The sequence below is a fragment of the Anastrepha obliqua genome, chromosome 2 (assembly GCF_027943255.1).
Source record: "Anastrepha obliqua isolate idAnaObli1 chromosome 2, idAnaObli1_1.0, whole genome shotgun sequence".
NCBI lineage: Eukaryota > Metazoa > Arthropoda > Insecta > Diptera > Tephritidae > Anastrepha > Anastrepha obliqua.
Window position 1 is genome coordinate 92,834,497 of NC_072893.1, and position 26,710 is coordinate 92,861,206.

The 26,710-nt window shown below is 37.2% G+C and overlaps 1 protein-coding gene across 1 annotated transcript in view; it reads right to left on the bottom strand.

The window, feature by feature from the left end:
• The window catches only part of LOC129239259 (neurogenic locus Notch protein), a 210,705-nt gene that overhangs the window by 11,062 nt on the left and 172,933 nt on the right, over positions 1 to 26,710 (bottom strand). The window contains exon 6 of the mRNA XM_054874627.1: positions 97 to 259. Within this exon, the coding sequence (XP_054730602.1) occupies positions 97 to 259 (163 nt within the window). The remainder of the gene's footprint in view (positions 1 to 96; positions 260 to 26,710) is intronic.

Consider the following 26,710-nt stretch of genomic DNA (forward strand, 5'->3'; position numbering starts at 1 on the left):
GAAATGAAAAAATTTAGTATATGAAAAAAAGGCAAACATTTCTTAAAAAAATTTTTTTTGTTTATTTTTGAGGTTACATATTCGAGTCTTACTCACCTCATCGCGCACTCGTCCACATCTTCTTCACAGAGTTCTCCGGCAAAGTTTGGTTTGCATAGACAACGGTATGTGTTGATACCATCTACGCAAGTGCCACCGTTCTGACACAAATTTCCGGGGCAATCATCAATGTTTTCTTCGCAATGTTTGCCTTGAAAGCCTAGAAAGAAATTAGACAGATTAATGGTTATTCCGGAGTGCCAAAATGTTTTCGGTTACAAAGGTTATTTGAAACTGAGTGATTGATAGCGATGGAAACAAAATGGTATAATTTGAGGGGATTGCAGAGGGTTTTATGGATACATAAAAACCATATAAGTCAAAGATCAGGAAGATACAGTTTTTAAAATTTTACGCAGAAGGTTTATATGGTTATTCTCTTATAGGTGAAAATTATCATAATAATGTGGTCCTTTCAGTTGGAAGGTTTTAGACTCGTTCCAAGACTAATGGATTAACGCGAGCATAGGGGTTATCTGAGCTATCAGTGGTCTGCTCTTGGACAGATAGTATCGTAGGCAATCGGGACCTTTTATGGCTAACAGATTTGCAAATGGGGATTTAAAAAGTCTGTCCGATGGGTTTGCGTATCCATTAAGAATGATAGATTACAACATTGAGTTCAACAGAGAGGATTTTTGAGATTAATTCTTGAGTGACGTCACGCTGGTGCATTTGGCAGATTCACTGAGTGCGGCCCGAGATAAGGACTTCGATTCCCTTTACTGGTAACTTGAGGATGACGAGAGCGAATCGTCTCAGCATCAACACCTCAGCTGCCTTACATTCGAGAGATTCGGACACCTTGGTTCTCACTTTTTTACTACATCTGGAACTTTTGGGCTTGAGTATCAGGCGATTTGTGCCGTTTTTTGAGTTTCAGCCGTTTTTAATTTGTAATTCTTAATGGTTATCGTTCAAATTACATTTAAGATGTTCTATTCTACATAGGTGCGTGGATTTATGAAGAATGGCAAGGCGAAACTATTAAAACTGGTATCACTAAATCCGCTGACTTTTTTTTTTCTTTCGCCGCGTCAATGTGGCTGTCAGCCCAGGAAGAAACCAAGCGAATTCGTTCTTTGTTTTCTACTTTGCCAATACATTGTTTTGACAATCAAACGTACAAAACATTGTTGTTGGTCTAGTGACACCACATTTAATGTATGCGCCTTGAAGAATGGCAACTTTGGCAAATGAAAATTGTTTTTGCCAGTTTGGTTCGAAATTAACATTCTTGAAGACATGAATCGTATCACGTGCTTATGAATTTAGTTCGCCGCTTATGATTCTTAATCGCTTTATGAAATGTTAGATAGGTAACTCATGGCAGTGGAAAGTATTTTCAAGCCAGATTTGGCACATATCGGGGAGCTTTAAGCAATTCAAAGATATTTCCCCTCCCCCTCGCCAAGTTATATTTGCAGTATATTTTCGCTTAAAAGGTGACTAATGAATTTGATTTTGTGGCATAGAAAAAGAGTTACTACGGCTATTTCGTAAAAATTATTATATATAAATAGTCAAGCCCTTTCAATTTTGTTTTTAAACCAATTTCACCCTCAAGCGTAAAAATCACTTTCTGTCAATTATAAATAACAGTGAAATCCTAAGGCATTCAACTCAAGAATGCTGCGAATTATAATTATCAAATCCACCCCAGTAGTTCTCACGCCTTCACAACGCCAACGGCCGCTCACTACATTTTTTCGCAAAATTTATTGACCCCAATCGATTTAGACTAAACGCACACAAGACATTACCGTCTCAGTGCATTTGGAACAACAGAAAGTAAAAAATAAAAATGTTAAACCGAGTATGTTATAAAAAAGTACAAAGCAGCATTTATAAAGGCAAAATTTGTATAACACAAAAAAAGTTAAGCCATTTCAGTTAGTCAAAGTCAATCATTATTGAAGTTTTGCATACAAAGCGTCATTAAGCATTATTAGCCAGCGGGCAGTGAAGGGGAACAAATATTTAAAAAATCAAGAAAATATCTTGGACAAAGCAACGGTAATAATAAAGGAATTGGGAATTGGTGCACTCAGAAATAACTGCGGACAAAAACAAGAGAAATAAATAATGCACGCAAAAATCCTGTTTTTACTGCCCAAAAGCATTTACTGCACTGGACTGCACGATGCCCCGCGCCTGTCTGCATAGCTTGTTAGCCAAATTTGAGGCATTACTCATGCTTATGCAAATTAATGCCAAAGTCCACTCAGTTGTTGGTTTTTGCATTGCTGCAATAGAGGCTCCAAAATTGCAAAAGTTCGTAAAGCCCAATAGACACCCCACTGCCGCTGCCCATGCTGCTGCCACTTCGCCACCTCGCCAATGCGCTAAACGAATGTAACAACGTGATTTCATTGGATATGGGCCAAAAATGCATACCAAGATGTGACTTGGGAGACAATTGTGGTTAAAATGCAGCGACTCCTTAAGAATGAGTGTCAAGAGCTTAAAAATGCCGGTTCTCTCGAATTGTTTTTGCCCAAAAGAGTGCCTATGTAGATTGGCATATTATTGAGGCGATATGGTCAGGCAAGTTTCTAAAGTTTCTAAGCTTTATATTGAATCATCGGTAATCTGGCAAGCTTACATATTTATGAATATACATGTATACACAGGTATTTATGTATGTAAGTGTGTACAAAGATATGTTGCTAGCTATGAACAGAAACGATGGACATGGTGCACGGTGAAAAGCGAAACGAAAACAAGAGATATGTAAGTAAATTAAATCTTCTACTGGCACATTGCCTCTATCGCCCCTCACATCCTGGTCTGGCAAGATTTAAGATTTCTCATACTGTTGTTGCAGCTTACGCATAAATCTCTGAAAGTGCAGCTGTGTTACACATGTCTGCCGCAAAGATCAGTGGCGGGTAAGACACAAATACACGCAAGAATAGACATACTGATATTTGCTTGGAAGTATATAAAATCAAGCGAATGAAAACAAATAAAGCAAGCAGCAGATAATAATAAAATTAGTAAAAGACTTGGAGAAGTACATTCAAAAGACGTGACCAAAAACAATAATGACGAAGACAGACCTCAACTAAGGTTAAAGCAAATAAAACAAAAAAAAAGAACAAAAAAAGTGCTCATGTATAAGAAATTGGCCAGTTGCTTGGACAGCAGTAGAGCACCAAAACTATTTATGAAAGAAGTGCACAGCTCTCGGCAGCACTATTTTAGAGCCAGAGCAAAAGCCAGCGCCAATTGTATAAAGTACCGTGAAGACAGGTATGCAATTGCTGTAAAGACCGGCTTTTGTATTGCTGAGCGTATCGCAGACAAGTGTGAGAGCCACAAATGTTTGCTCAATATCTCTGGTTCGAGACTCGTAGCTCTACGAACGACAACAAGCGCTCTCGAAACACGAAACTCTCCACACGCGAGTATCCATCGTTATTTCCAGCAGAAAAAATCAACAAAACTCAACGATAAATAAATAAAAAGGAAAATGTAACGAAGGAGATCACGAAAACGTAGTAAAAAAATGCTTGGTTCAAGAAAATGTAAGAAGGAAATCGTGGAGAAGGCAATAAACTAAAAGGGAAAGACACAATCAGTAATAAATCTCTAGGCTTATATGAAGAGAAACATATTTGCCTGTTCACATGAAAACGAAAACGAGCTGAAAACGCACAGCAAAAACATAAACAATCCGAAAGAAGGCAAAGTATGATATATAAAAAGAAAAAAAGAAAACAATCAAGCATGGAAAAAACAAGTATAAAAAACAGAGTCGGTGGCAGCAACAGCAGCATGTGACGAGACACAACACGATTGTGATACCACCGAAGCTGGACCCGAACGGTAAACGAACGACTTTGGATGTTCTTTCCCACGGTCTCATATCTTGCATGCTTTGTATGCGCTTGCTTGCTTGATCGGACGGTTCGTTGCTTAGCCTGGCTTGTCTCTGCTTCGCTCGCTTTACCTCACTTCACTATACTTTTTAGCGTAGTACATATGTACTTAGATATGTATGTATGTATGTGGGTATTTGTGGTACGAACAGTATGTACGTACAGTGTATTTGCGAACAAGTATAGTTTAGTACTGAAAGTATAAAGGGTGTCTTATTAGCACCACCTAAGCAGTTTGAATTTAGCATTGATGTTTGACGGCTCTCATAGACGCACAGCTCTATGGGAACTAGTACAAATTTCTTGAGTAGAAAGACATGTATGTATTATATTTGATGAAAAGCAGTCAGCACTGGAACACCACCGGAAATTTCGTCGAAAGGTTGGTCAAAAGCAGGAACAAATGGTGGGTGACTCTATGCCGCAATTAAAGGAAGTTTACATTGAAGGAGCATTGTACTGCTTTTTTTTGGGGGGTTGCCTTGCGTGTTTGTTTACATTCTCATTGAAGTTTTGACAATCAAACCATCACATTGCAAAAACAAAGTATCTATAGATGTTGTTGTTGGTTTACCGAAATTACCCTCTATGAATTTATCTTCGTCCAACTCTTTGATCCTATCGGATCTTATAAATAAAATATAAATATAATCGACCGGAGGAAAACCATACTGTGTCTTACTATCACCATATTCGAATTATTTATTTTCTTAAAAAAAAAAAATCACTTTTTTTCAGGTCTGCCAAAATATACTGCTCCATTAACGTCACCTAATCGTTTTTTGCCCCAACCGGCATACTACACTAACATCTCCGACGCTCGGGAATCGCCATCGTCGTTACATTTGCTCGTTCGCTTGGCAGCCGACAATTAATGCGTACATACATACATATGTATATATGTATGTATACAAACACGATCAATAGTTACGTTGCTCGTGCAATGATTTGAGCTTCGCTGAGTCTTCGGCATCAGACGGTGCACAGCCAAACGAATACGCCTTCTCGTCTCAACTAGATATCGCCAACATTTTTACCGAATCACTACCAACATAGGCGCTCACCATCGACCAGCTGCTGTTTTTGTTGCCCCGCTCACCAATATCTGCTGCTGCCTCTGCCAAAACACAAGTTTTAACGGAGAAGGGTCGTCCGCGTTGTCTTTAAGACATTATTCAAATGGGTGTGTGTTTGCACTTGAATAAATTTATTGCATGTATGAGTGTAGCATATTTACAACACAAATGTTGTTAACGCTATAGTTCTGTTTATTGTTGCTTTTGTTGTTATCAAAGCATAACACTTGGAGCGCATAAAAGTTATAAACACACACAAGTCGTTTAGTGAAGCAAGAAATAGTAATAACGACAACAACTACCATGGCAACAGCAGCAGCAACAGCTATGCATAATAAAAGGTGTATGACACTGAAATGTTGCTGGTTTATTTGATGGCTTGTCCAGTCAGTGTATACAAATTCGAATTAAACTGGACCGGGCCAAAAAGGGTGTGAACCCAGTTCTGCGCTCACACAATTGACTCAAGTTTGTACACAAAGAAATGTGAATATTGAAAAACGAGTATACACATATAGGCACTTATTTTTACTAAGCGAATATGCTTTCAAAAAGGTGAGGCGCCGTACCGAATGCTTGAATCCATGTGATTCATAAAGTTTCATAGCTACATGCGAATACTTCTTCATTCAAGATGTTGCAGCATCAGAGACTCGGGTTTTACCGTCCAATGGCTGTTGCTTTAGCATTTCACTGTAAAGTGTTGAAAGATCTGCATAAGAACATCCAACTTCTATTTAAATATTCCCTAAACATAACTTCTTCCGAGAAAAAATAAACACTCACTCATCGAAAAAATAAAGCCGTGTTGTAAATAGGCAAACTGGCTAGCAAAATTAGGCTGTACATCAAAATTCTATGGATCAGAACCCTTTTGCAGGCTGACAAAAACCCTCATGAAGGAATTTATCAACGACTGGGAAGATATGGAATTCATAAGACACAGGATGGAAAGTGCAGGGCAGAGGCAGGAAAAATAATTTATGCTTTCTTTAAGATGAGTATTAAGTAGGCTGCTAAACCTGGATAGAGAAGACTTGCGACGGGACCGTGTAGTTTTCGTTATCATTTCAGGAAACTAAGACTAGCAGCCTCATATGGAGCTGGGCGATGAAACACCAGTGCACATCTTCTGTGAATGTGCAGTCCTCGCAAGACGAAGACTCACTCATCGAGGTAGGGAACTCTGAGTCCATTGGTAATATGGCTCAAAAAGCTCAAATTTATTAGAATTATGCAACTATCAACAACATAATTATATAGGTACGCCGTCAAACACAACTACAGTCCAATAAAACTAGCTAACTAAACACGAATTACTTTTTTGAATGGAATGACAAAGTAAATGTGTTCAGATGGTGCATGTCTTTCTTGGTTTACATAGATAAACATTTGTTGGTCCTTGCTTCGTCAAAAGTCCTTAGATTTTAATGCTTTTTCCACCTGCCTCGGCGATTAAAATAAAAGCCACTCTTGTCAAAGGTTTGGTTTGGTGGTTTGCCATTGCCTGCTGAGGGGCGACTGCTATTAGAAAAATGTTTTCCTTCATTTTGGTGTTTCACCGAGATTCGAACCTACGTTCTTCTCTCTGAATTCCGAATAGTAGCCACCCACCATCCAGCGGCTACGGCGGGAAGAAGTACGCAATAAAAAAGAATTTGTTCTGCTCAAACTAACGGAGCACTAAATATATTCTAAAAAGCCCTTTGTGGATTAAAGAAAACTATAACCGTATTTTTGAATTCGACCAACATTGCGAAAATAGAAAAAAAATAAGATTCAGTTTTGGGAGTTCGTCAAAGAAAAACTTTATTGCTTTGGGTGTCAAGGCTGACATAAAATGTTTGGTTACTATTTTAAAATTTGAACTATCAACCATAGTGTGGAGTCTTTGGTGCGTATGCGTTCTTTCTTCGTTTACCAACACTAATTTGCCTACTCCGGCAACCGATTAAGTCAACTACAGATAAATACTTAACAAACGTAGTTAATTTAAAAGGCACAAAGATGCTCTTTCAAATTCTGACGAATATGGTTTTGTGGTTTGGCTAACTTCATTTTACACAGACGAAACCAAGTATTTCGTTCAATATGTCTCAGTTTCAATAATTTTTTCAGCATTACAGTTATGAGCACAATTAATTAAAGATAAAATTCAAGAAAAATATATCGTTCCTGATTATCTAATTTCGTATCTACTTTAAATGCTTTAATCGTTTTAAAAGTGCATGAACAATAACTTGCAGCATGTCAGCGTCAATTTAAGTAAACCCTAATGGCATTTTATTTGTAATCTACATTAATCTCCTCAAATCTGCATTCTTATCAGCTTAATACATAAAGTAACTTGAAGAAAAACCAATCCGTATCTGCGATAAATTAAGTTAAATACGAGAGAAATCCATTTCAATTTTGATTACGAATTTACGAGCACCATTAAGTGCAACACGAGGTATTAAAGAGGAATGATAACTGTGGCTTTGAGTGCTGCTCATCTCAGAGGTACGTAGAATCTGAGAAAATAACAGAAGCGCTAGAGAATATACAAGCACAGTTTATAGAAGAGCGCAAAACTTGAGGAATCTCTTTCCAAGTAAAAAAAGAAACAGGTAGTCAAAAATATTAAGCCTCCAAAGCTTGTTGGTCGCGCAAGAAAATGAAGCTAAAGTTTTTGATTCTCTTGCCAAGTTCTCATTATTTCCTTCATTCTTATTTAGCCACACAATTATGTATGTAGGTATGTTATGCATGCTTAATTTATTATTTTTATAGCTGGCGGGCAATTTAGCTGACTAAGCGACTAGGCAACTCACTCGCCTGACTGGCTCGCTTGCTGGCGGGCTGTGTTCATCTAATCTTGTGTATCACGTAAGTATATTGTATTTACACACATATATATGTGTTGCATGGAACTATTTCAAACAAGCGCCTGTCTACGGCGGACCTCGCAGCCTATACTGCCGCATTTCGCCTTGATTGGATTTGGCTGGGTCAACGCCGTCGAAGTTGTGGACGTTGTCTTGGCTTTAGCTGCTGACTATTTTGGCTAGTTCGTTAGGCATTCATTTTTTTACTCATTGGCTAATTTTTTATATTTTGCATTTCAAAATTTATTATTTTATTTTGATCCATTTTTAACTACTTTTTGGTTTGTATTTTCGCCAAGTTCTTTGGTCGCGTTGTCTCTGTTGAATGCCACGTCAAACCGGCTTTGTAGTGTTGACACTATCAGCAGCAGCAGCAACAGTTGGCTCTGAAGTCACAGCGATGGATTGTTCGCCCTCTGCCTTCTAGGCACCCTGCAGGCGCGCTGATATTTTATGCTACAGTCAGCAGTCTTGCTTCCCCTTAGATGCTATGCTTGCACTTATTTCTATTGCACTCATAAGCATTTTCCATTTTTGTGTTTTTCATTGCTTCATTTGCGCTCCTGTGTGCGCTTAATTTTAGCTTGGATTTATTTTACCAAATTCTTTTTTCTAGTATTTTTCTTATTGCTGTTGGTATAATTTTTAATGATTTGATTTGTTTGTTTTTGGATTGTGAGTTCTTACATCTTTAGTCAGCAGTATAATTTTGCAAATAATATTACTGCCGCATGTTGATGAAAAATGTTCTATTTATTTCCTGGAGTAAAAGATCATTTTAGATTTTAGATAATCTAATTTGATTGAACACTGATGCCCATATGCACACAATCACAATTTATGGACGTGTAAATGATTCACCATGGGCAAACAATAAAAATAAAATGTTGAAGAACAATATCGTTCACATTTCAAGCAGTGGCAAACAACCTTTTGTGTGGGGAAACGCATCAATTTACGACTGTGTATCGCAGTATGCCAGGTTTTGCAAAAGAGAGCGTCGAAAAGATCATTCTTCAGATAGTATCGATGAAATTTAGATTTTCCAATTATCAATAATCAACTGACGTTGATGAATTTTTCTCTATCACCAACTTAAATACCTTTTATCTTTGCATGAAAGAGAAACAGCAGCCGTTACTTTTATTCTTCGCAAATTTTCATAAATGTACATATGTATATGAACAAGTAAATATGTGTAAGTACATAGATTGTAGGTAATCGTAGTAATCCACACAGTAATCATTGCTCAAAAAGAAGATAGTGGTGACATATGCTCAACAATGTCTGTGAAGTGTAAGACATTGCATTTGCAGCATTCCAAAAAGCAAAGGCCAAACGTTTTAATTTTTCATTAAATCATCAGAGCTTTTACATGATTTGCCTCTGAGTAAATATTTTGAAGCTGCGCTTAGTAGATATGTGTTTACACACAGCACGGTCTCAAACATACAGCTAAACATACAAGATGTTAAAATGTGGATACTCTTCAACACAAAACATTTGCAAACATCTTCCCACAGTCTTGACATAATCCCTACAGAAAATGGGCGAGCTCATATGGAGAATAAAAATTTATTCAAATCTGATCTTTAGGCTGTTTTGCTAGAGGAATGTTCTCGGAAATAATGATTATCATATCAAATAGTTTATATCTATTTTTATACCACCACCAGTCAGAAGTGAAATACTTTGTTAAGTTTACAATAGCAATTATTTTTAAGTTTTGTTGAATTATTTATGTAGTATTAACTTTTAGTTTTTATAAAGAACTACCAGTTGGCATTAAATTTGAACAAAATGGAGTGTGAAGTAAATGAAATGAGTAGTACAGCAGTGAAAACAAGTGTCAGGCCGATAGAAGTATGCACTTTAACAAATACATTAACAAACGTAAACCCAACAAGCAATACAAGAAGCGGCAAAAAAAAAAAAAAATAGTACAAAGCTTCAGTGGTGGCTACGCAATAAATATATACGCCGAGATGTATGAGTATGATTTTGCAAAAGTAAGTATAGTACTGCCTGGATAATATGGGCGCGCATAATAATTTACGGAGCTTCTGGTTAGAACAAAAGGTGAATGTAGAGTTTTGTTTCATGACTTTTGTTTAGAATTCAGATACTTAATAAGGATTATAAAAATAGCATGTAGAAATACCTCATATATCTTGCCACCTGTTTAAGAAGTTCAAACGAACCGCGTTTTAGATGTCAAAATAATTTTGTTATAGGTTGATCAACCCGTGGCTTGTCGCATGCTGTGAATCTCTGTTTCTAAAACATATATCTGAAGTGCGTAAACATTGAAAATTTAAACAGTTATCGTAGATAACTCTATGAATATGACATCGATAAAATAAGAAATGAACGGAAGGGCGTTTTCGTTGTTCGTTTTCCTGCACTGGTGTGGTTCACTCCGAACTTATTTCGGTAGGGAAAATGGTACAGGAAAATATTAAGTAGTGAAACATTTCAGAGAGAATAATCATAGCGCATGAATTCGATAAATCGTATTTCTCTGAAGAAGTTTCCACTTCGCGGATAGTGTTTTAAAACGATAGAGTTTATAAAGGGGAATTCGTAGTAGGTGCTGAAGGCGCTTCCAAAAAAAAAAAATGTATATATATATATACGAGGTGTGTTCAAAAAGTATCGCCAATTTTGAATTTTCGCAGGTTACTTGTATTATAGAGTGAGAGCCCGCGACGCCCAGACCTTCGTTAAATTATAAAAGTTGGAAATTTTTCTATATACGTCTCCTATACAGGTATAAGCAAACCCAGATTATTAAACCTGGGTCGCGGTGGCTTTGGCAGGTAACAGGTAGTAAAGGTGAGTAAAATTGAGTCTCAAATTTGTAATAGTATAAAGCTTAGTTTTTATACATTTCAACTTACAATCATATCAGAAACTGCCTCGTCCATTGGCGGACACTTAGGGCGGTAACAACCCCTCCCCAGACACCCTAACATTCTAATTATTTATAAATCTACTTTCGTCATAGTATAAAATCTAATTTTTATATATGTTATTCACAGATCTATAAAAATAATGTTTTCACAATCCCCAGACAGTTTCGATGGTTCCCCTATCTTCCCAGACATAATGAAGTCCACTCCAGGGTACTGGAAACAATGTGAGGTACGTGAATCTAACAAAGATACACGCCCAGTTAGGAGAATCCATTTGCCGAAGCTTGCCTGGTTTCCACGCAATAACAGGGTGCGATTACAATCCGGCATTATTTAGAAAGGGAAAACTAAGACCTTACAAACTATTAAAAAAAAAACGATGAATTCCAAAAAGCTTTTATAAAGTTCGGCGAAAATAAGTTAATAGAGGACAGCAGTGAACAGAAGAACATTTTCAATAGTATTCAGAAATATATATGCAGTGTATATAATGTTCGGAATGCAATTGATGTCAATTCTGCTCGAGTTCAGATGTTTATAGACTCATACAAAGTTTCCGACATTAATGAGGCTTTCAATCGAAAAAAATTGAGAAACTTTGATGCTAGCATTTTACCGCCTTGTGAAAATGAGCTACTACAGCATTTTTTACGAGCTAATTATATTTGTACGATTTGGAACAATGCTCACTTAAGAAAACCTACTTCACATAAACCTGAAAATAATGGCTGGGTACTGGAAAATGATCAATACCATTTTAAATGGTTTGAAGGAGATCAGCTACCTACTTATGTCAGTGATTCTCTACAAACTTTGTCAGGTATGGTATAATGTTCACTGTTTATGAAGAAATTATCAACCATTCATAATTATTCTAACTTGCTTTAATTATTACAGAAGCTGATGAAGACTATGACATTCATGAGGACAAATCCGCAGAATGGAGTAGCGGTGATGAAGATAATCGAGATACCGACGAGGACGATGAAGTTGATTAAATATTTTTTTTGACTTAATAATAATGTTTGACACATTATATTTTTACTTTGTATTGTAATGGCTATAATTATAAATATAATTGAAATCTTTTTCGATTGGTTCAATTACGATCTAAATTATTCTCTCTGCTTACAGTAAAACTAACATGCATACAAATTTATCTTCTTAACTTTAAACTTCTAGAATTTTACCATCAGCCGTCGATTTTTCGTATTTTTTTCTGCACAATACTAGAAAAAATTTTCGATTGATATTTACAACTTTCGTAGATCTCCACTTGACTCAATAAAAATCGCATTATTGGATTGTTGATTTAATAATTTGTTAATATGAAAATTTTTCTGCGTTCTCCTTTAAAAATTTACTTTTTTTATCTGTTATAAATGTATATAATGAATTTTCTTGATAAATTTAGAGAACAGATCGCACTATTTCACTCGCGCCAACGTACATATATATTCATCGCGCTCACGCCTGGAGTGGACTTCATTATGTCTGGGAAGATAGGGGAACCATCGAAACTGTCTGGGGATTGTGAAAACATTATTTTTATAGATCTGTGAATAACATATATAAAAATTAGATTTTATACTATGACGAAAGTAGATTTATAAATAATTAGAATGTTAGGGTGTCTGGGGAGGGGTTGTTACCGCCCTAAGTGTCCGCCAATGGACGAGGCAGTTTCTGATATGATTGTAAGTTGAAATGTATAAAAACTAAGCTTTATACTATTACAAATTTGAGACTCAATTTTACTCACCTTTACTACCTGTTACCTGCCAAAGCCACCGCGACCCAGGTTTAATAATCTGGGTTTGCTTATACCTGTATAGGAGACGTATATAGAAAAATTTCCAACTTTTATAATTTAACGAAGGTCTGGGCGTCGCGGGCTCTTAGTCTATTAGAATTTCGATTTTTTGTCGCGATATGTTGGCACTCATGTCTCTCACTCGTGCCGTTCCATTTACAAGCCATTTTGAATGTTCAGTTAATTGTTGACAGCTGCTTTGCCTGCACGTGTTTCGGCTCGTCTTCGGTTTTTAGCTATTCAAAAAGATGGATCAAAGAACCTGTATCAAAGTTTGTGTGAAAAACGAAACTAAGTGCGCGGATGCATTCCGAATGTTGACTGTGTCATACGGAGAAGCTACTTTGGACCAAAGCAACGTTTATCGGTGGTACAAAATGTTCTCAGAAGGCCGAGAAGATGTGAGCGACGAAAAGCGTGAGGGACACCCGAGCACTTCAACAACAGACGAAAAAATTCATTAAGTGAAGAAAATGGTATTGGCCAAACGTCGAATCACCGTTAGAAAAGTTGCTGAAGACCTAGACATATCGATTGGCTCGTGCCATTCGGTTTTTTTTAATGATTTGGGCATGAAAAGGGTCGCCGCAAAATTCGTACCAAAACTGTTCAATTTCGACCAAAAGCAGCATCGCACATCGAACACCGACGACCCTAATTTGCTCCAGAGGGTCATAACTGGTGATGAATCGTGGGTTTTTGGTTATGTCGTGGAAACCAAAGCTCAATCATCTCAATGGAAGCTGCCGCACGAACCAATACCGAAAAAAGTGTGCCAAGTTCGGTCGAATGTAAAAGTTTTGCTTCGATTGCAGGGGTCTTGTGCATCATGAGTTCTTGCCACAGGGTAAAACAGTCAATAGAAATATTACCTGCAAGTTATGCGCAATTTGCGCGAAGCAATCCGCCAAAAACGCCCGGATTTGTGGGAGAACAAAAATTGGCTTTTGTATCACGATAACGCCGCTGCTCACACATCGTTGCTTGTGCGTGACTTTTGGCCAAAAACAACACACTAATGATGCCACAGCCACCGTATTCTCCAGATCTGGCCAACTGTGAATTTTGTTTTTCCTGAAACTGAAGAGGCCCATGAAAGGACGACGCTACGCTACGATTGACGAGATAGAGGCGGCTGAACAAGGGGAGGAACTGAACAAGGTAAAAAAATGATTTTTTGGAGTGCTTCGAAGATTGGAAAAAACGTTGGCGCGTTTGAAAAACACACCAAATTCGTGACACTTTTTGAACACTTTTGAACTTTTTGAACCTCGTATATATGTATAAAGTATATACATGCATTTATATAATTGTCGTTCGGCTACGGCGAGCAACAAGAAGTGTTCTGAAGATTTGAAGAAGAGCTGGATACTGCTACTTTCTTATATTATTATTATTTTTTTAACCAAACGAAATTCTTCCACAAATCAGAACCATTCATTTGCGCTTTTCCAAATTGAAACTTTTTGTTTATTTATTTTTTATTTCAGAATATAATTTACATATCATTTTATTTAAGGTTTAGATTAAAAAGTAACAAGTTTAAAATTGCCCGGTCATAGCAGTATCCGGATTACAGATGTATCCAGACTACTAACTGTCCGGATTACCCAAATCCTACTGTATTTCGTAGCTATTTTCGTGCAACTTACAACATCTGCTACCGGTATGTTAAAGCGACTGTCGTTTGGGAATCAGTTGGGAGCTGTGTTGTGAGGAGATTTTAAAATAGTCCTACATACAAAATAGCATACATGTGGCAAGCAAAACTTGAGCTACCAAGCGCAAGTGTTTATAAATTAGCAGGCTTGTTTTGAAGCACATAACATATTTGTACTTGTATGTGTGCGCATATCTAGGCGTTTACGCGGGTATGTAAACAAGTTTGTATGCCTATGTCTCATTCTCAAAGAGGCTACCCACCAACAAATAAACGTGCGGCTGTGAGAACGCAAAACCTAGTCACACACTGACCTTCACCTTTTCCAAGACATGCAGTGGTGTCAGCAGCAGGAGTTGGTGCTGCAGCCACAACAACATAGGCGCGTATGTAGCAACAACAGAAGCAAACCAATAAAGTGTTGCTCACAGCAAAATATTTAAAATCAAGTTTGGCATTTAATTAAAAAGCCATTGCATTTAAAAATGTTCAGCTTGTTATTATTGCTATTTTGTTGGTTTTTTGACTACTTACGAGCAATTGCTAAATGTAAATCTGAACGATAAATCACAAATAACAACTAATAAACTGGTACGCTTATAGGCAAATCGGCACTGTTATCAGCTCTTTTAATACATCTGAATAGGTAAATATTGAAATGTTATATTCCTGGACGTATCCATTAGTTCTGAAAAACTAAACCTGCATTTTATTTTGTGTTGAGTGGTTAGAAGCAAATTTTCTAAATATGAAAGAGGCACTGTTCTAACAAATAAACAACCAACGCTATTTAGAAATTGAATTACGGCAAAGACTTTAGAAAGCTGACAGTACTCAGTAGCTTTAGAGTCTAATTTGTGAAGGAGCGAAAACTAGAAATAATGCCTACTTTGTGACAACAAAGCCTGTTCCTGACAATTCTACTGAATATTAGTACTACCCATAATGGAAAGAATAATGAGATGGTGCCTATCGTGGTCCGGTTGCTTTGCTCTCAGTGAATTTGACAACGAGTTACGTGATTTTAGCTCCAGTATGGCCAGATTACCATTTTCGTAACTTGAATTAGCATTTTTTGTTGTTATGAATAAGTTCGTGCGGTTTTACAACAGATGGCGTAACTTGATTATTATTCCATCGATCCACATTTCCAAACATTCATTGGAGAGCTACTGTCGTAAGGCACAAACGTCAGTATAAGTTTTTTATTTGAAGCGTAAACAACAATATTTTTACCACACTTGAAAATGTCGAATTTCGTGCCAAATAATGTGTTTTTGCGGGGAATTCTTCTTCATTATTTTAATATGAAGAAAAAAGCAGCCGAAAGTCATCGTATCTTGGTGGAAGTTTATGGTGAGCATGCTCTAGCTGAGCGAACGTGCCAGAAGTGGTTTGCACGCTTTAAAAGTGGTGATTTTGGCTTGGAAGACGAAGAACGCGAGGGTGCGCCGCCAAAGTTCATGGATACCGAATTGGAGGAATTGCTCGATCAAGATCCGGCTCAAACGCAAGAAGAGGTTGCAAAAACTTTGGGAGTTGATCAATCAACCATTTCCAAACGTTTAAAAGCCATGGGAATGATCCGAAAGGTAGGCCATTGGGTGCCGTATGAATTGAAGCCAAGAGACGTTGAACGCCGTTTTATGGCATGCGAACAACTGCTTCAACGGCACAAAAGAAAGGGTTTTTTGCATCGAATTGTGACTGGCGATGAAAAGTGGGTCCATTACGACAATCCAAAACGTCGGGCAACGTATGGATACCCTGGCCATGCTTCAACATCGACGTCGGCGCAGAATATTCATGGCCTGAAGGTTATGCTGTGTATCTGGTGGGACCAGCTGGGTGTTGTGTATTATGAGCTACTGAAACCGAATGAAACGATTACGGGGGATGTCTACCGACGACAATTGATGCGTTTGAGCCGAGCACTGCGAGAAAAACGGCCGCAATACGCCGATAGACACGACAAAGTTATTTTGCAACATGACAATGCTCGGCCACATGTTGCACAAGTGGTCAAAACATACTTAGAAACGCTCAAATGGGATGTCCTACCCCACCCGCCGTATAGTCCAGACCTTGCGCCATCCGATTACTATCTCTTCCGATCGATGCAACATGGCCTGGCTGACCAGCACTTCCGTAATTACGATGAAGTCAAAAAATGGATCGATTCGTGGATTGCGGCAAAACCGACCGAATTTTTCACAAAGGGAATCCGTGAATTGCCAGAAAGATGGGAAAAAGTAGTAGCAAGCGATGGACAATACTATGAATATTAAATTTGTAACCATTTTACGTCAATAAAGTTTCAAATTTCGAAAAAAAACCGCACGAACTTATTAGTCTCGGAGTTTTTAGTTCTTTCTTCATGACATTCTACATGCCATTTTCTAGCCTGTTCTACTTAAAATGTAATGTTTATAATTTTGTAAAATATACATTTTTTAATAATTAGTTCAATAATTCGTTCAGTTTGATTTAGCTTTACTTTTTTTAACATCTGGATGCATTGCCCGCGATTGCAGGTGTTGTTGGTGTTCTTCTGCTTTCGGCAGTCAAATCTCTCTCGCTACTGCAGTGTTGCCTAGCTTTGGATATAAAAACGCACTAAAATGCCCATTTAAATAAAATAAAACACTAAATTTTTATTGAATCACTTAACGAACCTTGTGTGCGTAACAAATTGTCTTTAGAATGTGCGTTCTTTTTAAATAAATGTGTTATGCTTATGTAGGTACAATTTAATTTATGAGTTTTCTTTTTGTTAAGCGAGACTCTTTTGGTAAGGCAACGACTTATTTGCTATATTTGAGGTTATGTAACTAGATAAGGTACTCTTTTTGTAAAAATGTCAGTATGGTTTCTTTAGTATTTTCTGGTATTTTGTTGCTTATTTTTACAATGAATACACCTCTTGATGCCATAAGTCCCACTAAGGATTGATGGCCGGAAGAAACGATAACACCTCTATGGTTTTAATTCGCATTCAGTATATTCAAACGCCTTTTAAAATGTGTAAAAAGGTTTTCAATCTTAAGAAGAGTTGAGAGAGGGACATTTAATATTCTTCCATAACCTTAAAAGGAGCAAAAAATTAAATTCACACTTTGAAAATATCAAATTTTATAAGAACCAACTAATTTTCATTAGCACTAAAATATTCTCAGAGTGGCCTTTTTTGACCTTTTTTTGTATAATAATACAGTTTTTTTTTTACTTAAAGTTTCGGTAGCTTTAAATCAAAAAAAAAAAAAAAAAACAAACACGAAACTTCAAAATTTTCGCATTTTCGGTATAAAAACGCACTAAATTTATTGCGAAGAGCAAATGGTTGGCAATACTGCACAACTTGGAAAAACGTGACGTCACGCACTCTCTGATGGGCGCAATCTTCTTTCTATCATTCTTGAGTACTAGCAATATTTCATCCATGTGCTGGTAAAAAAATGTTGGAAAAAAATTTTTTTGATGACACTGAAAATTTTTTAACGAGCTCATTATGTACACTATAAAGGTAAACTACTCGTACATTTTACAGGTTCATTTCAACCAAGCGACCAAATTGTTCTGAACATCACTATGGCTATGTTTCAGTGTTCCATGATCGAGATCCGGATAAAAATGTTGCATGCAAACGCAACAACAGAGATGTGATCCTGATAGATATTTGATTCAATATGATCCGATCTATTCGTTTCATTTTACATCGTTACTTTGGCATCGCAGCCTTTTGTAATTGGTAGCACTGACAATTTAAGAAAAAAACATACATAACTCAGGAATCTTAACTCTAGAAAGCTGAAGAGCACTCTATGTGTTCTAAGTTAAGCGGAGTTTAGGTCAACCAGAAACCCGTGATGCTGGTATGGTAAGTTGGCCTAGGTTATATAAAATTATGTCTAAGTCTTCAATAGCAGAGCTCTAAACGCACGCAATCAAAATAACACCTTTAAATTTTCACTCACCCTGGCCGTTAGATCTATATAAGCCGATGTGTGAAATACATTTCTTCTCATTCTCCCATTGGTCTTTCATAGTGGCGTGATCTGAGCCTTATCTACACAGCTAAAGAAATAAATGTTTTGAAATCAAAAGGAAAAAATGCAGCCTGACTCTTCGCTTTACCAAATGCTAGTTCAGGTTTGATCTATTTCCTAGAAATGGTATGAGCAATTCCAAATACCATACAATAACAAGATGAGATTTCAAATTCACTTCGCACTCCTAAAAATGTATGCGTATGTATTAAGCCAAATGTGCCAAATAGAGGTGAGCTTTCAATGAAAATAAAAAAATAACTCTACATTACTCATGCTATACTTGGTTATGTTGCTAAGATGGTCAGTGGTTAATACCAAACTCCATTTTTGCTGCTCTTCTTCTTCGTCTTGCTTTACACTCAATTGGTGTCGTTTTGGGCAAATTGCGATCGTTTTTTATAGGTACTCGCTTACTTCCTACTCGGCTGAGAGTAATTGTTCATATAGCAGTTCCATTGTGAAGCTGTGTATGTATGTGCCATAGGAGTGCTGCATGCAGCCGACGAGACCAACAACCAATTGAGGTAAATCGAATGCAATTATTTGCACTTCGTTATGTGGCCCATTGTTAGTAGGAAGAAATGCGCAAGAAAGCTTAAATTGGCACCTAGAAAGGGGTGAAGGAAATACGGGGAAGGAAGTTAGGTACATTTTGTATATATCTTACTATGAGGCTTGTTTATATATTTATGCCGCTAGAAGAAGATGGGAAGGAGGCGGCTGGCTTATTTCTTTATTGAGTGGCAAAGGCGCCAGCAATAAGCGAAAATTTAGCGCATTGTCATGAATGAATTTTGCAATTAATCATCTTAAATAATCTTTACAGAATTTGTCGTTGACAGTAGTCAAAGACTGAAAGAAAAGATTTGAAAAATGCTTAAAAAATTTATTTATTTATGATGACTCACGGAAAGCGGAAGTAAAGTTATTCATTGATTCAATTAATTGAACAGTTAAGTGGCGTAGCTGTTATAGAACCGACAAAAGGACTTGACGTTGACTTGAACGCAATAAAAACAACAAAATGTTTTAGTGTGCATAAAATTAATATCAAAAGCAACAAACATCACAACTTTTGCTGAACAAATTTTTTAATTGCCAGTACAAATGAGCGTCTTCAAAATAAGGAGAAAAAATTGCAAGAGAGAAAACACACAACAAAAAAAATTGAAAAAATAAGTAGCAAAAAATGTACAACCAGTAGCTTGTTGCACTCGTTTGTAATTTTTAATTTATGGCCTGCAAATGACTCAGAGAAATTAAAATCAATTGGACGGGGCAATTTGCATCTGCAACAAAGGTCGACCGGCAACTGCAACAAAAAAAGTAATAAAAATGCTGACTACAATAAAACGGTTAATAGAGGAAAAGAGAGGGATATACATTTACAGTTATAACTGCATTCCCACATATAAGTACATACAGACATATGCAAGCAATAACATATCTGAAAAAACAATACTTCGAACATCACGCCAAATGGCAGTCAAATGAAATACCAAACAGTAGCACCGCAAATAGCTTACATTCACAAAAAAAACACCAATAACATTTATCAAACGATGGCTGCAGCAGCGGTAGCTGCTGCTAATCTAACACTCACATTTTGTAGGAGTACCAACAACAGTAGTCATGCAATAACAACAAGTTGTTGTAATTGTTGCAACAACACGGTCTCTGCTACTCTTGCCACCGCTGATGGCTACTGTGTTTAATTAGAAAGCCAGAAACAACAAGAACAACAGCAACTGTTACAAGCTCAATGACAAAGATAAACCGACATAGGCAGCCGTGTTGGCTTTGAGTTACCTGCCTCTTTACTCCTCCCGTGGCAGAGCTTGCTTTTTGTCAACGACACAGCGGGATGCAGCGAGTGGTTGCTGACCACATAAACAATATAGTAACAATAAAACGAAAGACGAGTGAAAAAGTGTAGTCAAATGTTTGCAGCAGATATCCAATACATAGTTCGAGTGCTGCCGTATGGATGAAAAAACGTGAAATGGCATACCGCGCCGATAAAATAGTTTATTAAACATACTAAAGCGTACAGTGATGCAAATGAGGTGTGTTAAAACAGGATCAAATTGTTTTGCAATTAACAAAAAATGTAATACTACTTTTGCAACAAGGTTAGTTTGCCTAGACGGGCTGCTTTTTAAAATAAGTCCCTCAGTGGGTACAGAGGCTCATTGTGTGAGCAGGAAAGATCTCCGTAATCTATCCTATTCAAATTATTTCTACTATTTGATGTATCTAGTTAGAACCCTAGATTGGGTCTAAGCTGTCATGATTTTAGGGTGAGGATGTAATGCTGAGCTCGGTGATTTGCCCTTGTTCTTATCGAAAACTAAATAGAAAACAATACAGTGAAGCATCGATGTAACGAATCTTGATAAAACAAAAAAATTCAATGTGATACAATTTTTGATTGTTCCGAATTATTGCTTTATTGTTTGATCTGAAGAAAAAACAATTTTTTTTAAATTTGTACTTATAATGCATTTTTTCGAACTTTTTGCATTTGTCGTTTTGTCAATGTTCTGATATTCATAAATAAAACTTCGTTATATTGCGGTCTCACTGTACAGGGTTGCCCATATTCGACGGACCCATGTGTTTTTTTTAAATCAAAGAAAAACACAATTTTTTTGATGTTGACGATAATAATCATTTTATTTCGTTCAAGTAGATTTGTTGACATCACTTTTTGAATATGATATCACTCAAATGACCGCCTTGAGCCTGTACGGCGTATTGTGCCCGTTTTGCAACATTTTCTATAGTTTTAGCTAACATTTCGGCTGGAATAGCGGCTATTTCCTCACGGATGTTACGCTTGAACTCTTCTATGGTCTTTGGCTTATTAATTTAAACCTTTGATTTTAAATATCCCCACAAGAAGAAGTCAGGTCGGGCGAACGCGGTGGTCAGTCAAAATCGCCATTTTTCGACATTTTTCAAATATCAAACCAGAACTGCCTCATACGCTTTCGACGAATAATTGGCATCACAAAAGTGGTTATCATATCGCGATAACGCTCCTGATTGACGGTAACAGCTTGACCATCTTCATTTTCGAAGAAAAACGACCCAATGATCGTTTTCGCACTAACGCTGCACCAAACAGTGACTTTTTCGTCGTAAAGAGGTACCTCTTGAATTTCGTGAGGATTTTCAGTGGCGTAAATACGGCAATTTTGTTTACCGTCCCATTCAATAAGAAATGAGCCTCATCGGACATAATGATATTGTTCTTCTTCTTCTTCTTTTGACTTCTTTTTTTGAATGTAAATTTCAACAATTTGGGAGCGCTCGCGTAGCGTGTACTGTTCCATGGTAAAAATCTGCTTGGACTGACGCTTAAAACGCGGTATGTCATTAAGCGATCTGACGTCTCTGTTAAAAGATACAGGGTTGCCAGATGGGTCCGTCGAATATGGGCAACCCTGTATTAAGCTATGCTATGATTACGTACAATTCTAGCCTGATTCTTAAATGGCTTAATTCTTTTATGCTTGCCTGAGAAGCGTGAAAAGCAGAGAATTGCCAATATCGGTATCTCACATGAGGTGCGTAATTGATTTTATTGTTTAGTAAGGAAAAAAAAAACTCGCACCAAATCTCCCATAACTGGGTCATTTAATTAGTTTTATTGGCCCATAGCGCACTTCGACCTCTGATTTTATCCATTGTGCTTGATCGCGAGCCTATACTATTTCAACGCCTCTAAAGAATTTGAAATGGTGTTTGATCTATATTACCAATAGTTCCAGAGTTACATCACCTAGATGAGTGAGACTTCATTTTGTTTCGAGTTTTCTGAAATGATAACGAAGACTACAGTGCCCCGTATAGTAACCAGTGAGAGTTCCTAAGGCCCCTGTATCTAAATTTAAGAGCGCACTTGACGCTTCTCTAGAAGAAAGGAACGATAAATTGTTTTGCTGGCCTTTCTCCTGGACTTTTCATCCAGTGTCGTGTATAAATTTTATGTTCTCTCAGTCTTTGCTTTATATGGGCTTTGGTAAGAATGGGCCACTTAATTAAAATATAAAAATTTCCCAATTTGGCACTAATATTCATGTTTTTTTGTACATATACTCAATTTTCGCCAACACAACTTCCAGCAGCTACCCACTGTCTGCCAACTTCAACTCTCCAACGCTTTATGCTGCAGTGATAGCTTGTGACCTATCAAAGCACTTCTACCAATGTCCAGACTATTATTGCCATAGTCTAGCGATCATGCGCCCACTGGACGCTATTTATCCCTAGGGCATTTGTTGCAAGTTGACGCGCTGCATTGAAAAGCAGCAAAAAAGAAAATGAAGTAAGAAACAACTCACGAAAATGGCAAACAAATAAAACTAAAAGCATTAACATGAAAGAAATTTAAAATTGAGGCGATACGTAAGATGTTTTTTGAAAAATTGCTAGCAAACATGCGCGACGCAGCAGCGGCAGCAGAAAAAGCAGCACAGAAATAACAAAAATAGCAACAACCACAATAACAACAACCAATTTAGAGACCCACAACTTGGCATGACGATGCGTCGTTTTATTGGTGTTTATTGAAATGACAATTGCATGTGTATGTGTGTGTGCGTTGCATTAGCGCATGTGTGGTGTGATGGCTGGTTGCTGCAGCGGCAGCTGCTGCTGTTGCTACATACATTTATTGCTTGCATGGACAATGTATGAATAGTCGCTATTGTTGCTGCTATTGCTATTGTTGTTATTGCTGTTTTATGCAATTTTTATTATTGCCCCAACTATTGTCATACTAAATGACTGCTACAGTTGACTGGTTGTTATTATTGTTGTTTTTGTGGCTGTTTATGGCATCAGCATGCGCGACATGACAACAACAACAGCAGTAATACTCAGCCAAACGCTTGCGGCGAAGGCGTAACTGCGATGGCGATGGCGATGATGATGGTGACGGCGGCAACTAGAATCTGGTCCGCAATTGTCGTTTTTCGTTGTGCACGCGTTGCCTTTATTGTTACTGATGCAAGCTAGGTTTTGTTGCTGTTGTTGTTGTCCAGCACAGTAAAGTGAATGCATTTTTGCAAATTTTATGCAATTTTGTTTAATTAATTGAATTGAAACGAATTGAATGAAATGAACTCAAATGCCAACTGGCAGCTGGAGCAGCAACAGCAGCAACAGCCGCAACAGTGGCGACCACGCCAACCCGAACAACAACTTAGACATACATATGTACATATATTTGTGCGAGTAGCAGTGCCTATAACCCTCATGCGGCGCAGTGTCGCTACTAACGTGACGCTGCGCTTGTAAGTGACTGTCACTGTCGTATGTGCGGAATTAATTAGAAAAGTGTTTGTCGCCGCAGACCAACTGACAAACTAACACACTCGTACATATGTATGTATGTACCACATGCATGCAAAGTAGAGTACACTGCTGTTATTGTTGTTGTTCATGGCACTGCATCAACATTGCCTGAGAAACGGGCGCGGCACTTTTACATACTTGTTTTGCGGATTTCGCAGATACTTGCTGCACTTGCAACAAGTACAACAAATACAAGTGCACTCAAATATTCCTTCTTAAATTAATACATTTACATACCCATATCCATATGCACATACATAGGGATGATAATATTAGCGGGAAATTCTCATCTCGGGATTTCGGTATATTTTTAAAACAATCGCGGAATTTATCTTGAATGAATTATTTTGAATGAGTGAAAATTCAATAACTGAAAGCATTTAAACAAATAAAACAATTTAAAATTTAACTAACATAGAATGAACGCAGTAGCACCAGGGATCATCGTTGGAGTAATCTCCCAAATGAATAAAAGGTGAGTTTTGGAGAGCCTTTCCGCAAACCTCCCAAATGAGTGATGGGAGAAATAAGAGAGCAAAATTATCCATTTGGAAGAGATAGGACTAAAATCCAATTTTCGAACTTGGAATTGCAACTACTGTCTGTTCGCAAACCTAATAAAAAATGCTCGCCGGTAAGAAATTTCGCTCGAGTGAAGAGGTTATCGCTGAAACTGAGGCTAATTTTGAGGCAAAAGATAAATCGTTCTACAAAAGTGGTATTGAAATGTTAGAGCGGAGCTGGAATGATTGCGTTCTTCTTGATGGAAATTACGTTGAATAAAGCGTATGAATAAAGGTAATTTTGAACAATAAAACGTGTTTTCTTTATCCCGGAACTTTTCAACCCTTGTGTTAGATGTGGGGATAAACTCACAATAGCAGATTTCTTAAAATTTGTAAACACCAAAAGCTTACTCAGTTTGACTAGAATGTTTTAAACTACTAAATGACGTATCTAAGTGCTACAAGGTGCACCTTATCTGGGTGCCAGGCCACAGGAATATTGCAGGAAACTGCAAGGCGGATGAACTTGCATGGACCGGTAAAACGCTCGATCTCGAACCGGATAAGGCGCTGATACCCATGCCTATAGCCACTTGTAAATTACTTAGCTGGCAAGCTGGCAAAACCTCACAACATGCGAACTATGCAAACAGACATGGCCGAACTGGAACAGCGGTCAATCGAAGATCTTGCTAAGATTTAAGGGGGGAAGCTGGTCTAGAGCGCAAAAAATGGGCATATTTTATGAATTTATTTTGACTCAACAAAGGAATCAATCGAAAATCTGTGAAATAGGTTTAATAATATAGCTTTCATGGTACAAATAAAAAATTTTTCGTCTGAATTAATTTCAAAATGGCCGCTGTCCAGCAGTTCTCCTAAGGCGCCTTTTTTTCTAGTGGGTCCATTGCCGAAGACGTAAACTCCTTAATTTTTGTCCTGGATCAAAAAATAAAATTTTTTTAGTTTCTATATAACAACAGAAAGAGACGTACGTAGGATTTTTTCGATATTTTGTTTTTTCGCGAAATGGTGCACGTTTGAACAAAAAGTTACAATTTTCACTATAAAGAACGACATAAAATTGTTGATTAAAAAAAAAAACTATGTAATATAAATAAAAAATCCTACGTACGTCTCCGGAGAAAGATATTTCGAATGTATTGTCAAAATTTCGTAAGAATCGGTAAAGATTTGTTCGAGTTATGTCTTCGGCCAGTTTAAAAAAAGTGATTTCGAGAAAAACGCGTTTAAAGTTGTAAGTATTGTAAAATCATACCTGCGAGGCACTGCCGTCGAATGAAAAATTTGGGCATTTAGACATTTTTGCTGGCATCCCTCATTTGGTATATTATTTCTAAGACCCTAAAGCACCTTTTAAGACAAAAAAAATTTTTCGATTTTTTCAAAATTCTAGACCAGCTTCCCCCCTTAACAGAGAAGCTAATTATAAGAAAAATGATAGGTGTATTAACTGGTCATTGTTTAATAGGCAGCTTCGCTAGAAGATCAGGACTCCCGTACTTCGATTTCTGTAGAAGCTGTCTTAATACAGAAGAAGAGGAAACAGTCAGACACCTTTTATGTGAGTGTGAAAGCTTAGCTATGAATGCTGCGCACTCTTGATACAGCATTTCTAATCGATGTAGCGGACATAGCCCATCTAAAACTAACGAAGCTCTGCTCGTTTATTAAAGCTACCGGATGGTTTGAAAAGGAACACGTAGAGTAAGGATAAGCTCCAGTGGTATCACAATGGACCTGCGAAAGGTCTAAGTGTGTCTTTATGACAACCACCCCACCTACCTACCTACCTAAGGATGCAGTTTTCAATTCTAATCAATTTATACCATATTTTTAAGGGAACTAAAAAAAACTTTTTTGTAACAAACAATTTTAAAATTTTCGTCATCGCAGAATTAAAACAAGTAAGTCCCGCAAAACACTCGAGAAACACCGGGATCCCGTAATTCCGGGTCTGACATCCCATCTGACATAGCATATACAATGCGCACTTATAATACCTAATTATACATTTAGTTAGAATGTAATGAGTAAATAAACGGATACTTTAAAGTTGTTTAGCTCATATTCGTTATTGCAAAGATTGCTACTGTTGGTTTTGTGGTTATGCGCAGTTTAATGCAATTGGCCGAAAAACGAGTACTGTGTGAAAGTGAATACGCGACGTCTACATTTATCTATTAATTTAAGTACAACATTTTCCAATACAACGATTAAACTAATGATTTAGAAGCTCGATGTGTTTCGCAGTAGATCAACAACGACACTCCATTATTAAATGTATGCAGAAATACAAGTTTTGTAAAAGTAACACTTTGAAAGAGATTCACACTTTTAAAGTGTTCAGAATCGCTTTTATCATTCTTCGGTTTTGGTTTTCGCTTTCTCAAATAATTTTTTATTCATTATTTCATAATAAAGGGCTCCAAAAATCGCTAATATTGATACACTAC